Raw genomic sequence first — 22,642 nt, forward strand, 5'->3', positions numbered from 1 at the left:
ATGCCCTGAGCTGCCATTTCCACTCAACTGAATAGCATGCAACCATTCACCTATTGATGTTATGACCAAATTATTTTGGTATTTCAATGAAATAAGTTAAAAAATAATAACCTGTGGAGTCAAATCATGCACAATTTTTATACTGTACGTACACTGTGGTCAAAATGACCCAGGTTCAATTGTGGGGTAAAAAATATTGTCTGGGACCTATCGCCTCTTGCTGTCTTAGTTTCTTCAGTTAAACTCTGATGACACTTTGACAGGCTTTCCTGTTAGAAGACCCCTCTGATCCCCCCACCTTCATCGTTACCTGTCACAGCCGTGTCAGTCTCTTACCTTTTTTAGGGAAAATATGCTAAATGTTTGTGAGCATGTGTGTGAATGTGTGTGTGTTTGTTTGTATATGCAAGTCAACTGAGCCAGATGAGCAGGCAGATGTTTCTTCTGTGTCTACTCCAACTGTCTTAGAAAGACTGACAACAGCTGGACCCATGCCAGACACAAGCATGCACACGCAGACACACACAAACATGCACACACACACACACACAACCCACACGCACACGCGCGCGCGCACGCACACACACACACACACACACACACACACACACACACACACACACACACACACACACACACACACACACACACACACACACACACACACGCAAATGCACACATGCACGTCTTATCCTTTGTGTCTGAAACTTCTTTTAAGCTATTTTTTTACATCAAACATTTTGTTCCAGAAATTCACTTTTGGGAAGACGTGTTTTCAAAATGAATGTGCACCGCCATTTAACTGTCATCGCTGGGCAGCTTTGGGGTGATTGTGCTTTTTTTGCAACTTTAATGGGCAGCATTTTCACAGCCCCACTTTGTTCAACAGAAAAGTCAGTGCTGTTGGACAATCTGCAGCTGAATGGAAGCATGGCTTGAAGAGCCCGTGATGAGAAGAAAGGAGCGTTACCGAAGAGCGCAGATGCATATGTGGAACTGCCGCGTCTTGGAATTGAAGCGAATTTACATGGGACAGGAGATGTGAGAAAATCTCTTTTCGTCAATGGATGCTACAGCTTCGTGTTTGCTTTCAACGTCTAAATTCTGGCAGACGTGGACATTTCACCATGATGTCTCCCTAATCCACTCGTGAAAAGGACACTTTGATCCTCTCGTCTTTCATCTATAACTACTTCATACAACAAAGAGGGTGCAGAAGGTGCATAAGATTGAATGACTGTGTCTTTGTGTTGTCATTTTTTCCCTATTTTAACTTCAGGGTGGCACCAAGAGAGTGGCTGCCTTTCCAGCAACTCATGTATTTTGTTTTTCTATTTTCTTTTCCTTTCCCCTTCCTTGCATAACTCTGTTGCTGTGAAAATTACATTTCTGGACTGTGAGACTATTAAAGGCTAATCCAATCCAATCCAATCCAATCCAATCCAATCCAATATCAAGCTCCACAAAAGCAGGGTTGGATGTGGTGGGTGTTGTGGCACGCAAGAATCTTGACCTAAAACTCATCAAACATCTAAACTAGAATGGTGATGTTGATACAGAGCTAGGAACCTCTGACCTGACAATCAAATGTTTTATGTTAGTATGATGTATTTATTTATTTATTTGGATAAGAAAATTTACAAATGTGACACAGGGTTTTGAGAGTCGAGATTATGAGTTTTTTTTACCGTACCATGTTGTTCGTCTCGTTCTTTCCTTGCATGCTTTGGCCACCAGTGCTGTTGGTGCTGGAAGTCTTGTCTTCCTCTTCTCGGCTGAAGATAGAGACACGACAAAGAAAGTTTCCACTTGTGGCATTACTTTTATTTACGAGAAATATTTAATGTTTCCACTGAAATGAATCTGTCAATTTATTTCATCAGATTTTGATGAGTCATACTTCATTGTTTAAGAATTAAAGTCCTTGCAGGGATATTGTCTATATATATTTTTTTTAAGAATCTTACTTTCAAGTAGATAGAAAGGCCATGACGAGGCTGGGGGTGAAAGAGAACGGATCACAATTTTGATTTCAGCACACGTGATATTGGCAGAGTTGGATGGCCAGGTGCAAAAGAATGGGGATGGATTGACCATTTAGGGTCAGAAAGTCAATCAAAATCTTAATCCTGCTCAGACATCTGGTTTAAAGTGACATATTTCATTCATAAAAAAAATGGGCGTGAGGAGCAGGCATGAAACCAACTGAATCAGGCATGAAACCAACTGAATCATTGTATTTATACGTAAAACAAACTGAGGGGGTGTGGTTTGGGGGGGGGGGGACTGAGACGATCAGGATGGATAAGAGGACTATGCAGGGCTCGAGCACTTCATTAGTGCGCTGCATTTCAAGGCAACTTTGACCACCCCCACACCGGTGCAGACCTCCCCACAGCATTGCCACCAGCCTGTGCATGTCAGTGAAATGATCAGCAATCAGATGTAACACACCTCCAGAGGGAGGTATGACACACTAGTCACAAAAGTAGACAATCCGACGAAAGAAAAAAATGCAAATGTTTATACATTGCCAGAGGTTTCGGAAATGATGAGGACTGGGGGGTATGTGGGATTTTTGCTTGTCTTAATGCGAAATAGCAATGCTAAATTATCAGAGAACTGTCTGTGGGTCTTTTACCTGAGTTTGCTTACTCTCTGTGTGAATCGGGTCAGTCTCTTTGTCTCTTCTTGGTATCTGTGCAAGTCTTGTGTCAGAAGGTCACCAAGCGCGCTCAGCGCCTCCTTCCGGAACACAAGCTTCTCCAATTGGATTCGAGACCCGGCAATAGAGGGCTGAAGGTCCTTATAAGCCCTCAACTGCAAGTGAGAGGGCAGACAAAGGACAACGGTGTGACCAAGAGTCTTGCTTCTGTCCGAGATTGATAGCATGTTAAAACACTAAACTTGCATGAACACGCATGATAGCGCGATGAATATTCGGGCAATTTGTGCAACCTCATCAATTCAACTGCAGCTTGGTTTTGTTTTCCTAACCACGTTCACTCACAGTGGACGTCCGAAGGGTGGGGTGACTTGTGAATCCTTGCTGGATTTGTTTGTTCTTCTCTTGGTGAACAAACAAGTCAGAGGTCAGCTGCTGCAGACGGGCCTCAATGCGCAGCTGTCTGAAAACACACAAAAGAGGTTTCCAAGTGGACCTCAAAAGACTTCTCGCTTGCCTCTTATGCCGGTTAAAAAAAACACAGTACTGCAATTACTAATGAAGCACAAAAATGAAATTTAAAGGTTTATTTTAACGACAGCGTCATTGACTATAAACCCACTAGAGGACGCCAAGGGGCCTTGTTCCAAAGAACAAAGGATTTGAGGAGTCGAGAAGAGTCGCATGTGAACTTTCTGAGGAAAGACGGAGCAACAAACTGATCGATATGCAAAAGAGCGGGTATCACACAAATGGCAGAATAAAAATGAAACTGCCCCATGAATATGATTTTCAACGAAGCCCAAGAGAGGAGCTAATTTTTTAAGAACCAATGAACGCAAAACACTCAATGAACAGTAATTGATATTTATCCAATGAAGTGATCGTCCACTTTATTGTGGTTGATCACTTGTGCATCTGGATTTGTTGTTCACAAATGTCGATATAAAATGTGGACAATGGATTGATGAATGGACATGCTGTATATTTAAGAGGGAGACAAATTTAAGATGTCCTTTACAACTGATCAGAACATTCAAGTCTTCATTAAAAATGTGGAACATGTGACAAGCGAGGAGGAACATTATAAAAAGCATTGAACATGCCGTGATTAACAGTGAAGTTTGTGTTTGTGTGTGTGTGTCTATGTACGTGTGCATTTCACACAATGTTTTACCATGTGGCCATTTTTTTTCATTTAGCGTAAATGAGTGTAGAACGACAACACATTCGCACAGATGCACACACACACACATACACATGCGCCACGCACGTGCGCGTGCTGCCACTATGCCAGCTGTCAGTGTGTTCTGATTTGGTGCTCGCATAAAGAGGGTTCCATAATTATATGAACGTATGTGACAAACATCATAATTGTAGGTGAAAAAAATGTGTGGGTGTTGCTTGTTTCTGCACTTTTACGGGCTCCCGTTGGCCTGTCTCAAAACACTTGAAGCCTGTCATACGACTCATTTTTACTTTTTGTGTGTCTTCATAATTATAGTGTATGAGTCTACAGCAAAGTAAAAAAAAGGAAAGATTCTACATAGAAATTATTAAATTGCATGTTGAAATGAAAAAAAAAAATCCCTCACAACTTAACTTTTGGCGACAGTGCATGTTCATTTTAGGAAAAAAAAATGTGTGGACACTAGACACTAGTACCAGTATTCTAGATACCAATTTCAGAGCAATGTAAATTTTTAAAATATACAGTGATACCTCAGCTCACAAACTTAATTGGTTCCCAGAAAGTTTGTGTAAAGTGAAAAGTTCATCTTCCAAACATGTATTTCCCATAAGAAACCATTAAAATGAGAATAATATGTTTCCAGGTCCCCATAAAACATAATTTTCTACTAAATAAGCCTTAAAACTACACAAAATATACTTTATTTTATGTATAATAAATGTGCAATTGTATAGTAATTAAAGAAATAAACTGTACTATATAATAAAGTCATTGTATTTACCTTTGTGATGGTCTTTGATGTAGTTGCCTCTTGATGATATCTGAGTAACGTTGCCATGCTTTCTCGGAGATAATACCCTCACTCACACTGCCCCTGCTAGCCGCTTTTCGTTAATCCAAATCAACAGAAGTTTTTCAACTTCTTCTATTGCCCGAGACCGTTGCTGAGACAACACAAAAACACCCTTAGCCACACACACACACCCTTCATAGCTTCTTTGTTCTTAAGGATGGTAGCAATGGTCGACTTAGTGTACTGGTACTGGGAAGCTAAGTCACACAAACGCACACCTTGTTTTTTTTTTTTTTTGTATGATCTCCTTCTTCTGCTCGACCGTAATTTTCTTTTGCGTCTTCTTCGGCTTAACACTAGCCTATGGTGGGGTCTTTTCCGGTCCCATCATAGCAAAAGTACTACACTCGATAACAAACCACGTCCGCACTCAAAGAAAGGGGGTGACGAAAACTAGTCAACCAGCCACCGTGGCGTTGTTCGACCATGTGGTATGGTGTTCATCCGCCAAAAACTAGTCCGCCAGCCACCGTGGCGCTGTGTGGTTTGTCCGCCGAAAACTAGTTCATCAGCCAAGACTATATGCTTGCGAATTTAAAGTTCGTGAGCTGAAGCGTTCGTATGATTTCGTGTGTGTGTGTGTGTGTGTGTGTGTGTGTGAGAGAGTGTGTGTGTGTGTGTGAGAGTGTGTGTGTGTGTGTGTGTGTGTGTGTGTGTGTGTGTGTGTGTGTGTGGTAATTGGATGTATTTTGTGCGATATGCAAACTGTCAATTATTTCATTAAGTGTGGCACGACAAACTGAACCCACATATAAAAAAGTTTTTTTAGCAAATATTCATAATGTCATTGACATTTTGTTTAGGATTATGTTCTTTAAAGTCCCCAATCAGCAGATGCAGACTTTGTATTTTATGCCTTTTCCTTAAATTTAAAACGGCCTTATCTTCTCGACAAAGAAACGGCAGAAAGTGACTCCAATGGGATGAAGTCAAGGGATTTCATCCTGACACTCACAAGACAAGCGTACACTGACACCTTTTTTTCATGTCACGCAAATCCCTTTTCCTCCACTACACAGGAACCAGGATTGACACTGTTGTTACAAAACAATTACAAATGTAATTTAAGTGTAAAAGGGGTGTATACCTTTTTGGGGTGCCCCATTGAGATTGCTATAGTTCCTACTAAATATATAGCTATTAACTTGTCTGATTGTCATGATGTCAGTTCTTTAGTTCAAGAGCCAAAATTCAAGGGAAAAGAGGTGATTTCCGGGAAGTGTGTCATTAAACCGTGTGAGACGGCTTAATGTCAAACGGTTCTGTCAAAGGATCTGTCACGGCAAGAGCATACAGAGGGGGAGGGCATCGGGTGTGGTCGATATCACCAGCAGGATTCACTTTCCACACTATCTGGCCCACATGGTGTGGAAAGTGAATCAAGGTTTGTGAAATTTCAACCTGCGTTTGTGATGTCATTGGACTCCAGCCTGAAACACTCCAATTTCCTCACCCTGTATAAATCCTGCATGACGTGTGGCGTGTGGAATGAGGTAGGACATACTGTTTATAATTTTACAAATGGTTACAGAGGGAGGGCGGCGCTGATGTGGGAGTGGTCACAGACAATTTTGATCATGGCCAAAATGGAGCCTTTCATTACTTTAGCTTTGCTAAGCATTTACCCAAGACAATCTTTCCATCAGATCAGACAAATTTCCCAAACTGTCAAACACGTTCATCAAACCTTGTGCTCATACAAAATTCAGGTTCCCCGAATGTTATACCACTTTGCCTACAGAAACAGAGCCTTTTGCATTCAAGTTCTAAAATACATTTTGACTCTATGCATTGAGCGACCGACTGGCCTGAAAGTAATGTAAAATTATTATTTTTTTAATTCTGATTTCAAAATAATGTGCTGGTTAAAACATGATTAAAATCTGAATGTTCTTTTAGGTGCCTTTGAGTCAGAACCACATTTTCAGGATGCCCCCAAAAATATATACACACGTTAACGTCTTAAACTAGGTTATTATAATTTGTCTCATTTTCAACATCTAAAAGAATTTAACGGTTTTATCAGCGCTGGCAAAAACGTTAGCAATCCTCCGTTGAGTCAAGATTTGAATAAAGATGTGATTCACTTTGCCAAACATTTCAAATCGTCTGCGGCAATTCACGGTGATTGGCCAAATATGGTTCATAGAGAACAAGTATTGAGTGTGTCTCCTTCGAGGCATTCAACATGTGGTTTGTTGTTATGCAAAAATTGTGAGGAATGACAAAAGAAGATGAGATCATGGGGACTTTGTTTTCTCTCTCATTTTTGCATGTTCATTTTGCGATGACAGTTTATTGGATGCCAAAATGTTTGATTTTGGAATGAAGCAGGCTTGGTCAATCACAAATCAATCAATTAAATTTGCCCTTGAACAGTACAGCTGATTTTTGGATGACAAGGCGCAACAATATGACATTGAAAATTGTTAAAATGAAGATAAGGCACATTTGCTGGTTTGACATTAGAGAAAGAGTCGTAGCCCTGAAAATTTTGATTTCTGGTTATCATCTTATTTTGTGTTCCGTCAGTTGAAGCAGAATGCTTTTTCCTTGTACGTCATTTGTTCCACGGGTCACATATTGCAGGTGTATTGTTCTTTGGGTCTACATTTCTCTCAGCAGCGCGCCAATGAAACCCCCCCAAAAAATGCCAGTAATAGGGTTTTAATCAAAAGCCAACTATATTACTGTTGGAAAGAAGGAGGAAGAACATGGGGTTCTTGCTGCGTGGTTTTGGTTTTGCAAAATCTACCATCTGCGCTATTGTTAAGAACAAAGTGGTAATAAAGGCAGCAGATGTGACTAACGTAGAAAATGTTTCGACAAAGCAAAGACCAAACGATGTAGGGGAAAAAAATATGGCGTTCACAAAATCATTACTGGTGTGAATAAAAAGAGAGTTAAAAAAGTTTTATAAAAAGAGTTTGATGCTTAAAGGACAACCGACGCCTCGAGACATGTTGTGTCCATAATTTGTAAAATCACTTCAAATGACTTCTACTGAGCGTATTTTACAAGGAAAGGAAAACACATAAATAACGCAATGGTGAATTGTTGTGTGTTACACCAAGACAACTATTTGATATTCGCTGACACAAATTCCCAGCAGACAAATCAGCCCATTTCCAATGGAGCGTGGGCGCCATTTTGTGCAAACTCTGGGACGCTACATTGCAGTCCAGAGGCCTCAAAATGACATGGAAGGACTTCTTTAATCAATGGCAAACAGTTATGCTTTCCTCTTCAGAACTATTTGAATCATATTCATATCTGTATGAGTAACAAGAAAGCATCTTCTCCGAATCTGGAGCCATTGTTTTGATTCTCCAGCAAGGCAAGACGTCTTGGCGTGACGTCACAAACAAGGGGACGGGACCTTCTGAGGTCATTTTGAAGTAGTTTTGGGACACTTTAAGTCAATTTTATTGTTTTTTTCCCATTTGACTAAAAATATCAGCCTGTGTGTTTTGGGTATTTTAAATGCTATAAAACGTTTTTCTGATGTCAGTTAGGAAACAAAAAAATGGTGTCGTTGTCCTTTAACTCATTCACTGCCAGACAATGTGCCAGGGTTTTCGTCATTTTCACTGAAATTGGAAGACCCACAGAATATCAAGTTTTAGGAATACATAAAAATTCAATTCAGCCTAAGATACCTTACATTTTCTTCTTAATCAGAAAAAAAACAGTTAATTCCTAAACTATATGAGTGTGGAGTTATCGGAGCTTGAAACGGGGCTGGCTGTACAAAATACAATAGAATCCATACATATTGATTTATATAGCGCTTTCACAACAGCTGAACCTGTAAAAAAGCACGATCATGGACAAAATGCAAATGCTGCCCCCTCGTCGAAGGGGAAAAAAAAAAACATTGGCAGAGGTCTGACCAGCGCTTTATCGGCACCCCCTTCAAGAAAAAAAACAAGCCCGAACGAATTCATAAATGGCGCTCCACGTCATGCTCTTCAATTCCCAAATAAATTTGGGAATGGCAGTGAATGAGTAATGACATTCTGGTGCAGTCAACTACTGAACCAGCAAGATGGCGACTCAAATGGAAAGTAATATATGGTATTGGAAGAAGTTAGTATGTGATTATGACTTGCGTAACAAAACCTCAAGGAAAGTCTCCACATACGATTTAAATCCGGTCGCCTGGATTAGACAAGGAACTCCAATGAATGTATTTGAACGACGGACAGGATCTTGCCGCTTTTTCTTGGACAGCCTCGAACCTTCTGCGGTTGTGAGATACAACAGAACCTCCCCAGACGTGTTTCAGCCGTGTGACGAAATTGAACAAAGCTTATAAGCAGCCTCCCAACATGTTCAAACACACAACACGCCTCAAAGGTGTTTCACTGACGCACTTTTCATGTTAAAACCTCTCCTCACAGAACGTAATACGCCCTTCTCCCTGAAGTAGACTCAAATTTATATCAAAATTTCCACATAACAAAAGCCTTGCTACTGTCTTTTTGGTTGGTCGAAAAGTGCAGTGAAGCACATCTTTCACAAGACGCAGTAACTTTCATTACTTCAACAAAAACGATGCACTCACTGTGACTGGATGCTTTGGAGCTCGTGTTCAGTCTCTGTCTGCAGCTGCTGGAGGTTAAAGGGCAACTCCTTACTTAGGACAGCAAGCTTCCACAGTCCTCTTCCGGCGTCCTCCGCAAACGCCACACCCTGAGACAAAGCATTGAGATGACTTTAGAAAACACACAGAGGCTAAACACGATGATTTAACCTCGAAAACTACAATTGGACGACATTAGTGACAACCGCCAGAGTGCACGAGTCAAGATCACAAACAGAATAAAAAGGAGTCGGATTGAGGCTAAGTTTTCCCTCGGTGGGCCATTTTGACTATGTCAGATAATGAAGATGTATAATAATATCATCATATAAAAGTTCCGAAAAAAGGAAAATAAAGCATGCTTAATTGCTTTTGAAACGTGAAGTCCAGGAAAATTACCGTATTTTCTGGTGTATAAGGCGCACCTTCAATGAATAAGTGCAACCCCAATGAATGCTTTATTTTCAAACTTTTTTTTCAAATATAAGGTGCACTGGACTATAAGGCGCACCTTCAATGAATGAAAAAAGTTTTCCAAATGTCAGTGTCTGAAAGTCATGACAAAAAGTTAGCGGACACGCGGGCAGAAAACTCTGAAAAGTTGCCTGCCTGGCCATAAAGTTGCCTGCCCCATTTTTCACAACTTGAAACACAATAAAACGACTAATCACAAAAAGAAACATTTTAATTTTAATTAAGGAAGTAACTACCACAAATGCTCCCTTGATTAATGTATGGTATATATCCCTTGCTGAAGATTTTGCTCCAGTTGTCGTTTGTCGTCATGGTGCACAATGCAATGTTTGCGTTGTGTTGTCTGCTCAAAGCTACGTGGACTCCTCTTTCTCAGCGGCTTTCAAAAGTCTCAAGTCCACTTTTCAGTCACGGTATAGTCCGAAGAACAAAACAGGCTTCTGATTGGCTGCCGGTGCAGTATGCAAATTGACAATCGGCACCGGCAGCCAATCAGAAGCCTGTTTCGTGCTTCGGCCTATACCGCAACTCTAACGTGTACTTGAGAGTTTTGAAAGTCGCTTAGAAAGAGGAGTCCATGTGACTTGTAGCGGTTTGCTCTATTGAATAAAACAAACATTTGATTTGATTTTTTATTTTATTTTCTTGAAGATGTTGTCGGCCACCCGGGCCGATACGTTTTGAAACCTGTACGCCTGATGTAAAAGTTCTAGGCCCCGGGTCACCGGACAGACGTTATTTCAAACACTGCAAATGTAATAGATAAAGAGATAAAAGGTTTCCAAATACTGTATAAGGCATACCACAATTTAAGGCGCTACAGTAGAGGCTGGGGTTACGCACCACTTCTTCTCCAGGGGCAAATGGAGTCAGTGGCTGCTGACAGTAGTTGCCAGACCTGTTGCGGCTCAATATGACCTCACATATACAGTAAGGCGCACCTGCGTCATAGGCGCAGGGTCATGTTTTGAAAAAAAAATTAAGGCTTTTGGGTGCATCTTATACACTGGAAAATACGGTATTTGTTTCATTTCACTGATACATTTATTTGATGAAGTGATGTTTTTAATGAGTGCGACATCAATGTTATCAGGGTATGACAAATTGAAAATTGTGGCATAGAAGCAGTAATATACAGGCTAAAGAAGAGAAGGAAAGGACTGATCGCCCAGAACTCCCCCAAAAACAAACAGGCAGCAGGTGAAAAGGGCAAATCATCCCAAATGTTTAAACACACAATAAAACCACAGAATATTCATTTAGGACACAAAATGAAAAGAGAAAGTCAAATTGCAAAAACAATTGTGTCAGCTTGCGAGACGTGAGGCGACGCAGTGAAAGAATGGCTTGCCATGAATCACCAAGCTGAGCAAGAAGCGTGGAGAGGAGAGGGCAGACAGACTGAGGAGGCAGGAGGTGAGCACAGAAGCCCAGAGAGCAGAGGAGACGCACGAGGACATGACGTGGGAGGATTTGAGTTGGTGGAGGTAGCGTGGGCGTGTCTGAGCTAGTCCTTCGGTGGCGGCTGTCAACCGAAAGACAGCAGACTGGATGAGTCACCCTGGCAGAACATGCTGATCACGCTCAACGCCTGTGAGTCATGTGCTTGAACATGACTGACTTCCCAGAAAAAAAAAAAGAAAAAAAAAATCACAGACCGAAACTGATCAAGTTCGTAAGAGTTTTTTTTTAATATTACGGTTACAGAGTGTGATCGCACACTCTCGTAAAGTTTGATGTGCGGTGTCCAATTGGAGTTTATATAACTGTGGTTCTCAAACTTTTGACACCAATCATTGAAAATAATAATAATAATAATAATCTGAGCTCTTCAACTACCACCATTCCGACCAACATGAAAACACAGGTGAGCTGAATTCAAAAAGAAAAAAAAATAAGGACGATATATTTTTCTTGAAGAGTGTATTTCATATCATTGAAAGCCATTACAAAGTTTGAACACTAACACTTAAATCTGAGAAAAAAAGTACATTTATGATACGATTAAACAGTATCGTGTACATATATAAATTGTATATTCATTCATTATTCACACTGCAAATGGATGAAAATGAAATATTAGTATGTAAAACAACCCCTCCAAAAAATACAAGGTCATAAAAAAAATTTAAAAATCAGGAAAAACAGTTGCGCTTTTGCTATTTTTTAGAAAGTCAATAAGCAAATAAGGAAGACTTGTTCACACAAATATTTGGTGAGAGAGCCATACAATGTCTTTTCATGGGAAAAAAATTTAACTATGGCATTTGTCAAACAGAATGTTGATTTAATTTTTTTAAGGAAGGAAAACGATTAAACGTGTCAGAGGGAACAGTATTAGTCCCCCTGCGTCCACAAAAAAGAAAAATATGTCCTAATCTTATCAGATATAAATGATAAGTAAATGCTTTGCCATACCAGCCGAAGTAAGACATCCTCTAGGAGTGGTACTCTTATCATAAGTGAAGAATGACTGCCATAAAAATCTTTGCGTTGATAAGCATGGTTGTAGATGGACACAATGCACCCTAAACCATCATTTCTTTGAAGACAATCACAGCCACTGGTCCTCAGTCCATCATCGGGGAAGGCATTACATATAAAGAAACCAACCCATTTACACGCATAGCCCAAAAGATAGCACTTAGAGGACAACCGACGTCACTTTTTTGTTTCCTAACTGACATCAGAAAAACGTTTTATAGCATCTAAAATACCCAAAACACGCAGCATGATATTTTTATTCAAATGCAAAACACCAATAAAAATGACTTAAAGTGTCCAAAATCTGCAAAAAATTGAGCTGCGAATTGGGCATTTTCATTAAGCCCCACCCCCAGTTCGTGACGTCACGCCAAGACGTCTTGCATTGCTGGAGAATCAAAACAATGGCTTCAGATACGGATAATATGCTTTCTTGTTACACATCCTGTTATGAATATGATTGAAATAGTTCGGAAGAGAAAGCATACATGTTTGCAATTGATTAAAGAATTTATTCCGTGCCATTTTGAGGCAACATTGAGGGGAAATGGATCACCAAAAAAGAGGCAGAAAATGGCGACCGAGCTCCTGTGAGGAATTAATCAGTCCGTTTTCACAGGCTGATAAATTCCTTATATGGAGCTTGGTCACCCTCTTCTGGCTCTTTTTGGTGCAACATGACATTTTCAGACCAAACAAGGACAGCAAAATGCATTGACATGATGGAAGGACTGCTACAATGTGTCCTTTTTTCGGTCAGGGGCGTTCCTTCAGTGACGTCACGTACGGACTCGTCACCAACTCAAAAACAAGACTTCCGGAATATTCAGCGGGAGTCTTAAAAGATTAAATATAGCTATATGCCGTGGAATCTTTGTAAAATACGCTCAGTAGAAGTCATTTGAAGCCATTTTACAAATTATGGACACAACTTGTCCGGAGAAGTCGGTTGTCCTTTAAGGAAACATCCATCCAATGACGACAATGCCTCCTGATGATCATGAGTGAGCTGAATTATGGTGAACCTTCATCAAACGTGATGTCATCACATCAAGCAAGATTGCATCTCATTCAACCAAATGAAATGTGCACCTTTACCTTTGTCAGGTCGACTTCCAGCACTTTTCATAATACACTTTTCATCAAAGTCTATCATGTCAAAAAGTGGAAGTGATATATTGCCGTTAATGATATTATAATATTAATCCCAAGTACATAAAACAGTGGGTGAAGAAACAGGCCAGACACTACTGTTGCGACTGTGACGATCATCCAGGGCGTTCTTTTCCTGACGCTGGAATCCACACGTTTTTGGGATGCATAAATAAATAAACAAATAAATAAATAAATAAATAAATAAATAAAACGCCTGCTCAAGACATACTAATTATTTAGAGTGTTGATTATATATCCGAAAAGGATCAAAACACGGCAGCGCCAAGCAAGACCGTCAAGATCATCTTGAAGAAGGAAGTCAACTTCTATACATATGCTACACTTGCAGATGGCAATTAATTCCCCACTCACAACATGAGGGATTGGATTCATAACATGAGTGTGCCGGATGATCGTGACACATTGAGATAATGACGTCCAATAAAATACACTTGAAAGACAGTTATGGTTTCATTAAGTAGATTGGGCGATATGTAAATAACGTAAACAAGTCATTACGGATTATGAGGGATATTGCTTTATGCATGTGTTTGTCTTGTCAAAGTTAAAAAAAAATAGAAAAACACACTTTTGTCATTTTTTTTCCCTTTGTTTTATTTCATGTCAGGAATTTGGGCAACCCAAATCCGCTTTGGGAAACGTTGCCGAGTAACAGTAGAAGGAGAAACAAATGTTTCTCCTACCCTTGCAGATCAACTGAAACGGAACGCTAGCGCAGAATCTTTGCCTTTTCATGACAAAACTTGACATTGACATTAGCAGGGACATTTGTCAACATTTGGAAAAAAAATAGAAAAAGCATATGATTTTTTGCTCTTGCATTGACCCTGCTTTACCCCCCATAGATATGTTTCAACTTATAGGATCAATGAACCATCACTAACCTGGCTCATGCTAAATAATTGCCCTCTTCAACACAAATAGAACCTCACATAATCACCAAACTTTCATGTCGCCGCTTCATATTCAACAGGTGAATCTGTAAAGTTTCCATTCGGGAAGACTTACTCGATGAAACGGAGCGAGTGACGAATTCATGGCGAGAGGATTACCTCAAAGACATTTCCTGACTGAGCTCAGACCACTGGGTGGGCTCGTTTTTGCATGTGCGGCAGTGGGTGGGCTGCACTTCGTGTGTGTACATGGAGATGACCCTGACGACAACCATACCAACGCCTTGAATGGACAAGCAAAGTCAGCAGGTGATTGAACTGGCTGAAAGAGATTGTCAAGGCAAACTCATGGCCACCTTTTCTACATCAACAAAAATGTCATAGAAGCGATATGAGACGTGAGCGTGATTGATTTTCAACAATACAAAAATGCAGGATATCAATCAGTTAACATTGATGAAATGACCAAAACAGTTGATAATCAGTTATTTTTACGTCAAAACAATGCTGTGATTCTACAGCAAAAAAAAAAAAAAAAAAATCACGGTACTATAGACGGCCTACAAGATGGCACCTTAATTGACAGCCGTATGCAAGAACTCCTCCCGAGCTCAGCTTTTTTTATTTCCTCTCTTTTGTTGTTTCCTCCCACATTCCAAAAACATGCATGGCAGGCAGATTGAACACTCCAAATTGTCCCTAGGTGTGAGTGTGAGAGTGACTGTTGTTTGTCTTTGTGTGCCCTGCTGTTGGCTGGAAACCAATTCAGGGTGTCCCCGGCCTCGTACCCAAGACAGCTGGGATAGGCTCCAGTACCCCCCGCGACCCAAATGAGGCAATAAGCGGTACGGAAAATGGATTGATGGATGGATCTTTTTTCATAGGGGGTTTGTTGTCCTTCATGTGGACCCTTTGTAGACTCTTTAGGGTTTTGGCCAATTGAGAACGATCTGTTCCATCATCTTGGCAGCACTCGTGTACCAGCACTGATTTTCATGTGCAGGAATGTCAGCACAATCTGACTGACGCCGCTTAACAGCACTGGGGCTTTTTTTCAGCATTTTTCACAGCCTTGTTTTTATTGGCAGAGATGTTGGTGCTGTAGGACAATCAGTTGATGCGGCTGGATGAATGGCTGCTGATGTCGAGAATGAGGAACAAGTGCACACATGTTATTTAGAAAAGAGAGTCGCCGCTTGGAAATGAAGCGGATTAAAAAAATATTACATGCGTGAAGCAAATACAAAAGTTTCATGGCATGTTAAAGACAACACACATTTTGAATAAAGTACTTGTATGGAGAATGTTTGTTAGCAATTTCTTAAAGCATCCCAAGTATTGTCACATTACGTAACAGTCAATTTGCATTCCAGGCTGGACCTTTCGACAAAATGTATCAACTAAAACATTTTTAAACTCACAGTCTTAAATCACACTGAAGGTTTGGACAAAATGTATCAACAAAAATATGATACTCAGAGTCAGAAATCACAACTGAGTTATACATTAAATAAACAATGACTAAATTGCAAGAAAATGCATGTTTCCTTGTCCTCACCCCCCCCCCCCCCCCCCCCCCCCCACCCTGTCTTTTGGAGCCCCACCCCAGGGTGTGTCTGGCAGGGCGCCAGATCCGACACACCTTAATAGGCAGGTCACTGTGATGTGGGCCTTGCTGTCGCTCCCGCTTCCCTTTTTTGATGACGGACTTTTTTTTTCTCCTCTCCTCATATCTATCTCCTCATCAACATGCCCAATAGGACGTGACTGCTGACAAGATTGTGCAGGTATTGCCTCGAACAAACCGTGCTAAGTACTTTAGACTGCGTAATCTTACACATTTATAATTCCACTGTGCATTGTGTCAGACTGGGACTGTTTATGATGGAAAAAAAGAGTGTGACACGAGAGGAAACAAACACATTCGGTGTTCTGTGCAAAGGCCAACTTCATTTGGTAACCTTGAGGCAGCAAACAAAGTTAACCCCTTGGAAACGGCTATAATAGGACTTGGGCCTTCATTAGCTAGTCTTAAATGACTTAACATGGAATGCCCCTCGACAAAGCTCTGACTGACATATTCTGGCCACGTTTTTTTTTTAATGTCATGTCACATTTTTACGTGTTTATTTATGCCCTGGTCAAAAGCCAGCTGGCATCAGCCCATCTTTGTAAATCACATTCCAGTAGATTAGGACTCCGCAATTTTTGATCCTCCGAGGAGTCTAGTTGATTCTGTTCTCCTCTGTACACATTTAAAAACTATTAGGATCCTTGATTATATTTGAAATGTTTTTTTTTTTGTTATACACGGCATGTGGATTGTTGTTTAAAATACAACAAGCTGCAACAATTGAGACTGTTCAAAAAAAACAATTATTTTGTATTGTTGAGTTGTCCATGAGACTGTTTCCTGAGTCAACTTTGGGAAATGAAGCTTTGTAAGGTACTTCTCAGTAATCAACGCACACAAAACGGTTGCCCCACAACGGGGGGGGGTGAAGGGAGCCCCACTTTTAGCAAAACATTGTGTGGTGAAGACAGACAAAAACATTCTTACTAGTGGCAAAAGAAAACTGCCAAATGTTTAAAATGACTGTAATGCAATGACTGGCAATTGTATATTGAATCCTTCAATGTGTATGCTTACTAAATTACCATCAAAAAGTGATTTGTTGTTGCTTCACCGTAAATTTGATGTTTTGTATCGTAAGGAAGAACTCAAAAATTAGTAGTCATATGGTATGCAAACATTGGTTATAAATTGAACCCACAAATTGATGCCATTAAAATTTTCTTTTATCTTAGGTACATGGATAAAATAAATTCCCGGGTGAATTAGTGAATACACTTCACTGTCAACCAATCCTCCATTAAGTATCTCCAGATGGTCCAGAATGCTGCTGGTCGACTCTTGATTTATTTGTTTGTTGTATGATTTATTTATTTATTTTTTGCTAAATTGTGGTTCGTTTAAACTGCTCGATAAATACACTTGAGTCGTTTGAGTTGAAACTCACACAAATGTTAAAAGCCGTGATTTAAATCCGTATAAACATTTCATCTGTATCAAGCAAACAATATTTGCAAAGGTAAACACACCAGAAAAGGCAAAAACACACCAGCCTGTTTTTATTGTATCATGTCACTAAAAGGTCATAGCAGTCAGTCAATTTATCATCTCTCAGTCTATGATATTGCAGCAGGTTTTTTTTTTTTTTTTCACGAATACAAAATGTACAATTTGTTTACGAAGCCAAAACCACCTTGACCAATCAGTGGTTCTTGGAATTGATGCAGGGGTTGTTATTATTAAAATGTATGCATCAGCGAATCAAACCACTGAAGATGAAGGACAGTGATTCGCTGTGGCGACCCCTTGAAGGGAAAAGCCGAAAGATAAGAAGAAGATGCATCAGCTACTAAGACATTACTGCTATGTAAAGCACAACATGATCCAAAGCTAGAGTCTGATCTTCACAGATTGATGTACCATGATGTAAAACTTCGCATTCATTCTAGCTTCAACCCCATTGTACAGTTCAATGTTGAAAATATGCACCGAAAGCTGGTTAATGTTCATCAAGGTTAGGTCATTTTAAATAAGATATCTTATGTTTTGTCATTGTAGTTATTACTAGTTCAAGCTAAAAATAAATGAAAATTGTTCCACCTTATAATCATGTGTGATTAGCATTGCTACGACTGATGTATCAAGAGAGAGCGGGTTCAGACGTGAATAAAAGATAACAATGTGCATTTTAAACTCTTTCACACTACTCTGAAAAGTAGAACGTCAACAAACAACAACAACTCTCCGAACACTGCAGCTCCCACCAAGGCTGCACCCACTCGGTCTTGTGATGAGGCTTAATGAGTAATAAGCACTGGGTGACCAGTTTTGGAGTCAAGCCAACACACCCAGATGCCAAATTGAAGCCTGCAGGTACTGCATAATGCAAAACAACACTCATTAAAACTTGACGGGGGGGGAAAAAAAACATAAGGCACTATAAAATGCAAAAATTCACCACGATGCATTTCAGGAGAAGCTTCGTAGCAATTTCTCCACAACGGAGACGAATAATTAGAGTTCTGAAGCATCCATTAGGGGAAGAAATTACAGCATGTAAAATGGGTTTCATGACCTATACTAGATGGCTTTAGGATTCGCTGGAGGGAGAAGAGAAAGTGCATTCAAACACACACACACACGCACACGCGCACACACACACACACACACACACACACACACACGCGCACACACACACACACACACACACACACACACACGCGCACACACACACACACACACACACACACACACACACACACACACACACACGCACACACACACACACACACACACACACACACACACACACACACACACACACACACACACACACACACACACACACACACACACACACACACACACACACACACACACACACACAGCCTTGGTGCTACATTTACATGTTTTTACCTTTACAAACTTCTTTGCATCTATCTGTACGTGTGTGAGATGTGGAGAAAAGGATGCGCCCATCAGCACAATATTTTCTACAACTACAATGGGATGTTAAAAAATTTGCCTTGCTTGGTGTTGGGCACTGTGCGCAGGGCATTTTATTTAACAAGTTGGCAAAGACAGAGTTGTGAGCTCCATCGTTGACATTTTTAAGGTTTGCACTCAACAGTGTGATTTAGATCAAATAATCCATCAGTAATTTATCCGAAAGCCGTTCTACGTGAACTTCACGATTTCAGCGGCCGACTCATCTGTCGCCTCGACTCAATCAAGCAACAAATGTTCACAGGCACATTCCGACTCTTGTCTACTTTAATCTGTGAATAAAATGCGGCACAATATTTGGAATTTTATTAAGCTCCTTTGAGGAAAATAAAAACATAACACCCTCAACAAGACAAAGGAGCTATGAATATTTAGGTTGATGAAAAGTCACTCGTAACACATTATCTTGGAGATTTATCAAAGAAAGCTAATCAGGCATGAAGAAAATCCTTGTCGGCAAGCCATTTCCTCATTCCCTTCCAAATCGGCCACATCAGTTGTTCACATAAATGTTGGTGCTGATTTTTGGAAATTATTAATGATGCATGTACAATGGATTTGAAAGGAAAGCATTGTTCGGTGATGCCTATTAATACATGGGAAGTGGGTGGCTGTGGGGGCCATATCATTAAATTGGATTCGTCTCGCAGTGGAGACATTTACATTTCATTGACTAGAAAATGGTGTTTTGAGAGAGGGTGGTTTGTTACAGATTTCTTCAAAACAAATTGGTCAATTTGAAAGTGCAACCTCAGATCAATTTGCTGAGAAAAGTACCATATTTTCCGGAGTATAAGGCACACCCCCAATGAATGGTATATTTTCAAACGTTTGCAAGAGGTAAGGCACATCAAACTATAGGTCACATCTCCAATGAATGAAAACTGCTTTTCAAATTTAATTTATATGTTTATATAAAATTAAATTAAAGTTTTCAAAATACAAGGTACACCTTGTATTGATGAGTATTGTACCCTTCAGGTTGAATGGACCGAAGCATTCACCTTTGTGGAGAGAACAGGTTCTGCCGTGATTCTAATTTGCAGTGAAACAATACCATCGATGAACCAACTATCAGCGGCACTTTGACAAGCCCCATGCTATGTTAGCATTAGCACGAATATGCTTCTTTGATAGACAGCAGAAAGCAAGCGCAAAAGCTAATGAGCAGTATGCAGGCAAGCTCGCAGTAACTTTGTCTATGGACCCAGCAAGTTGACTTTCATTCCGATAGTTTGGCTGGATTTTTTTACCAATCGCGAGGAAAGGAAGACCAGTCACATTAATGGTGAGTACTACCACAACATTATTTTCAATAATACATTCTGACATTTTCCAAAATATTGACTCTTCCCACCTTCAAATCACACCTCAAAACCCATCTGTTTAAAATTGCATACACAGTTTAGTTTAATCAGCTTTTATTATTGATCATGTTATTTATGGTTTTATTTCTTTGGTGTTTATTGTTCTTTTAATTGTGACAGACAGACAGACAGACAGACAGACAGACAGACAGACAGACAGACAGACAGACAGACAGACAGACAGACAGACAGACAGACAGACAGACAGACAGACAGACAGACAGACAGACAGACAGACAGACAGATAGATAGATAGATAGATAGATAGATAGATAGATAGATAGATAGATAGATAGATAGATAGATAGATAGATAGATAGATAGATAGATAGATAGATAGATAGATAGATAGATAGATAGATAGATGGAGTTTGGCTCTCATAGAAAATATTTCTAAATATTTTGCTTCTAAGGCTCTCTTAGTCAAAAAGGTTCCTGACCCCTGTATTAGAATGTTTAATCCACTACACATATTACACATAGAGCGCACAACAAATTAATGGATAACTAGTTTTCAAATTTTAAGTCAAAAAAATTATTGTCTTTGTGGTTTACATGGTAGAGTTTGACATTTTGGTTCAGATATTAGCAAGCATTGGATCAGCCTTTATAAGTCTCGCAGTAGAGACATTTACATTTCACAGAAGCAAAGTTATGAAAGGAAGATACATGAGCTGCTGTAAAGGCAGCCATTCTCGTCAGGGAATTTCACAAGTTTGACTTGCTTTCGCGAGTCGAATAAGGTGATGTGGCGGGCCTGATTTGGCCCCAACTTTGACATTGTGCCTTGAAGGAATGAAGTCCGTCTCCCAAAATGTGACATTCAAAGAGAAGTGTGAATTATCATATTTATTATTCAGGAACTCCTTCACTCTCATTTGCATGTAGCTAAAACTCGAAAGAAGCAATGTTTGGCTTCTTCCTGACTGCTGGGTAATACAAACACGACATAACAGGTTTGGCAAGTCAAACATATTGTTGGTAATTTAGGATAGCTTTTCAAGGACAACCGAGATCTCCGGACAAGTTGTGTCCATAATTTGTAAAATGGCTTCAAATGACTTCTACTGAGCGTATTTTAAAAAGATTCCACCGCATATAGCTATATTTTACGTTTTAAGACTTGCGCTGAATATTCCGGAAGTCTTGTTTTTGAGTTGGTGACGAGTCCGTACGTGACGTCACTAAAGGAATGCCCGTAACCGAAAAAAAAAGACATTGTAACAGTCCTTCCATCACGTCAATGTATTTTGCTGTATTGTTTGGTCTGAAAACCTTGTGTTGCACCCAAAAGCCGCCAGAAGAGGGTGTCAAAGCTCCATATAAGGAATTTATCAGCCTGAGGAGGCCTATTTCTTCATTCATGTGGCCCAATACTTTTGCCTGTATAATCAAACCGAGTAGCGTTTGAATCATCGCAAATAATGCATGAAAGTAAGTTAAACATCATAGGAGAAATTCATTCAGGCGAGTTGCCTGCCCTTCACAGCCCAGCTAGCACATTATTGCACTATCAACAAAGTCTGTTCTTGATTGGTTTTTAGATTTGCTTTGATGGTAGGAAAAGGATTGAAAGGATTCATGTTCACACTAGAGGATGCATAGTAGCAAACGGATCTGCACTCAATTCTCTCTTCGCTTCATAGTCAACTCCCAAAACTATTTGCATGCATAAAACCTTTCACCTCTGCCTGACAGAAAGGCCAGATGATCCACGAGTATTATTTGGTCATAAAAGTACCTTCATATCATTTCCCAGAGATCTATAAACCATCCATACTCAAAACGCATAAAATTCTCGGCGCCCACTTTCTAGTTCAGACAAATTTCTAACATAGCCACAGTCCTTGAGAAAGTTATTCTTTTGAGAGGATGATCTGCTGTTTGTCACACCAATACAATAACAGGGTGCGAGCATTCAGCAGTGATGGACTAGCGAGAGCAGAAGAATGTCAGTAATGACTTTAGCACACCATGCTCATCTCCGACCCTCCTCACGGGCTAACAGTGCTCAAAAGTCGATAGGATGAGAGGCAGAGAAAGTGCATTAGATAACCATATACAACACCACTTCATATTTCACTCATTAAGCCTGTGTTTCGAGGCTACGAACACAAGCACACAAACACGAGTGTCAAATATTCCAAATATTTGGAGGAACGTTAAGTGATGTTAGCCATCCAAACTATTTCATGTCTGCGACCATTCTGCTCACGCCCTCATTCCTCGCGCACCTCCAACAACCATCCAACTTCCTACTTCCCATGATTCACTGCTGACAGGCAGATTAGGCCAAGGTGTCAATTTTAGGCAGACTGTGATTTTAATTAGTTCTGTTGAACAAAATACAACAGATCAATCTGAAGGAAGGAAA

At 40.1% G+C, this 22,642-nt stretch overlaps 1 protein-coding gene across 5 annotated transcripts in view; it reads right to left on the reverse strand.

Annotated features, from left to right (window-relative positions):
- The window catches only part of LOC148884403 (uncharacterized), a 46,880-nt gene that overhangs the window by 18,025 nt on the left and 6,213 nt on the right, over nt 1-22,642 (reverse strand). For 2 of the 5 annotated variants that reach the window (XM_089020325.1, XM_089020322.1), the window contains 4 exons: nt 9,278-9,405; nt 3,011-3,128; nt 2,642-2,820; nt 1,694-1,775 (listed from right to left, as the gene is read on the reverse strand). In XM_089020325.1, coding sequence (XP_088876451.1) covers nt 1,694-1,723 — 30 coding nt within the window. In that variant the 5' untranslated portion in view covers nt 1,724-1,775; nt 2,642-2,820; nt 3,011-3,128; nt 9,278-9,405. Of the gene's footprint in view, nt 1-1,693; nt 1,776-2,641; nt 2,821-3,010; nt 3,129-9,277; nt 9,406-22,642 lie in introns of those variants that run through there. The other 3 variants (XM_089020326.1, XM_089020323.1, XM_089020327.1) reach the window with 3 other exon arrangements.

The sequence above is a fragment of the Hippocampus bargibanti genome, linkage group LG18, assembly GCF_051943395.1.
Source record: "Hippocampus bargibanti isolate YZ-2025 linkage group LG18, ASM5194339v1, whole genome shotgun sequence".
Lineage (NCBI taxonomy): Eukaryota > Metazoa > Chordata > Actinopteri > Syngnathiformes > Syngnathidae > Hippocampus > Hippocampus bargibanti.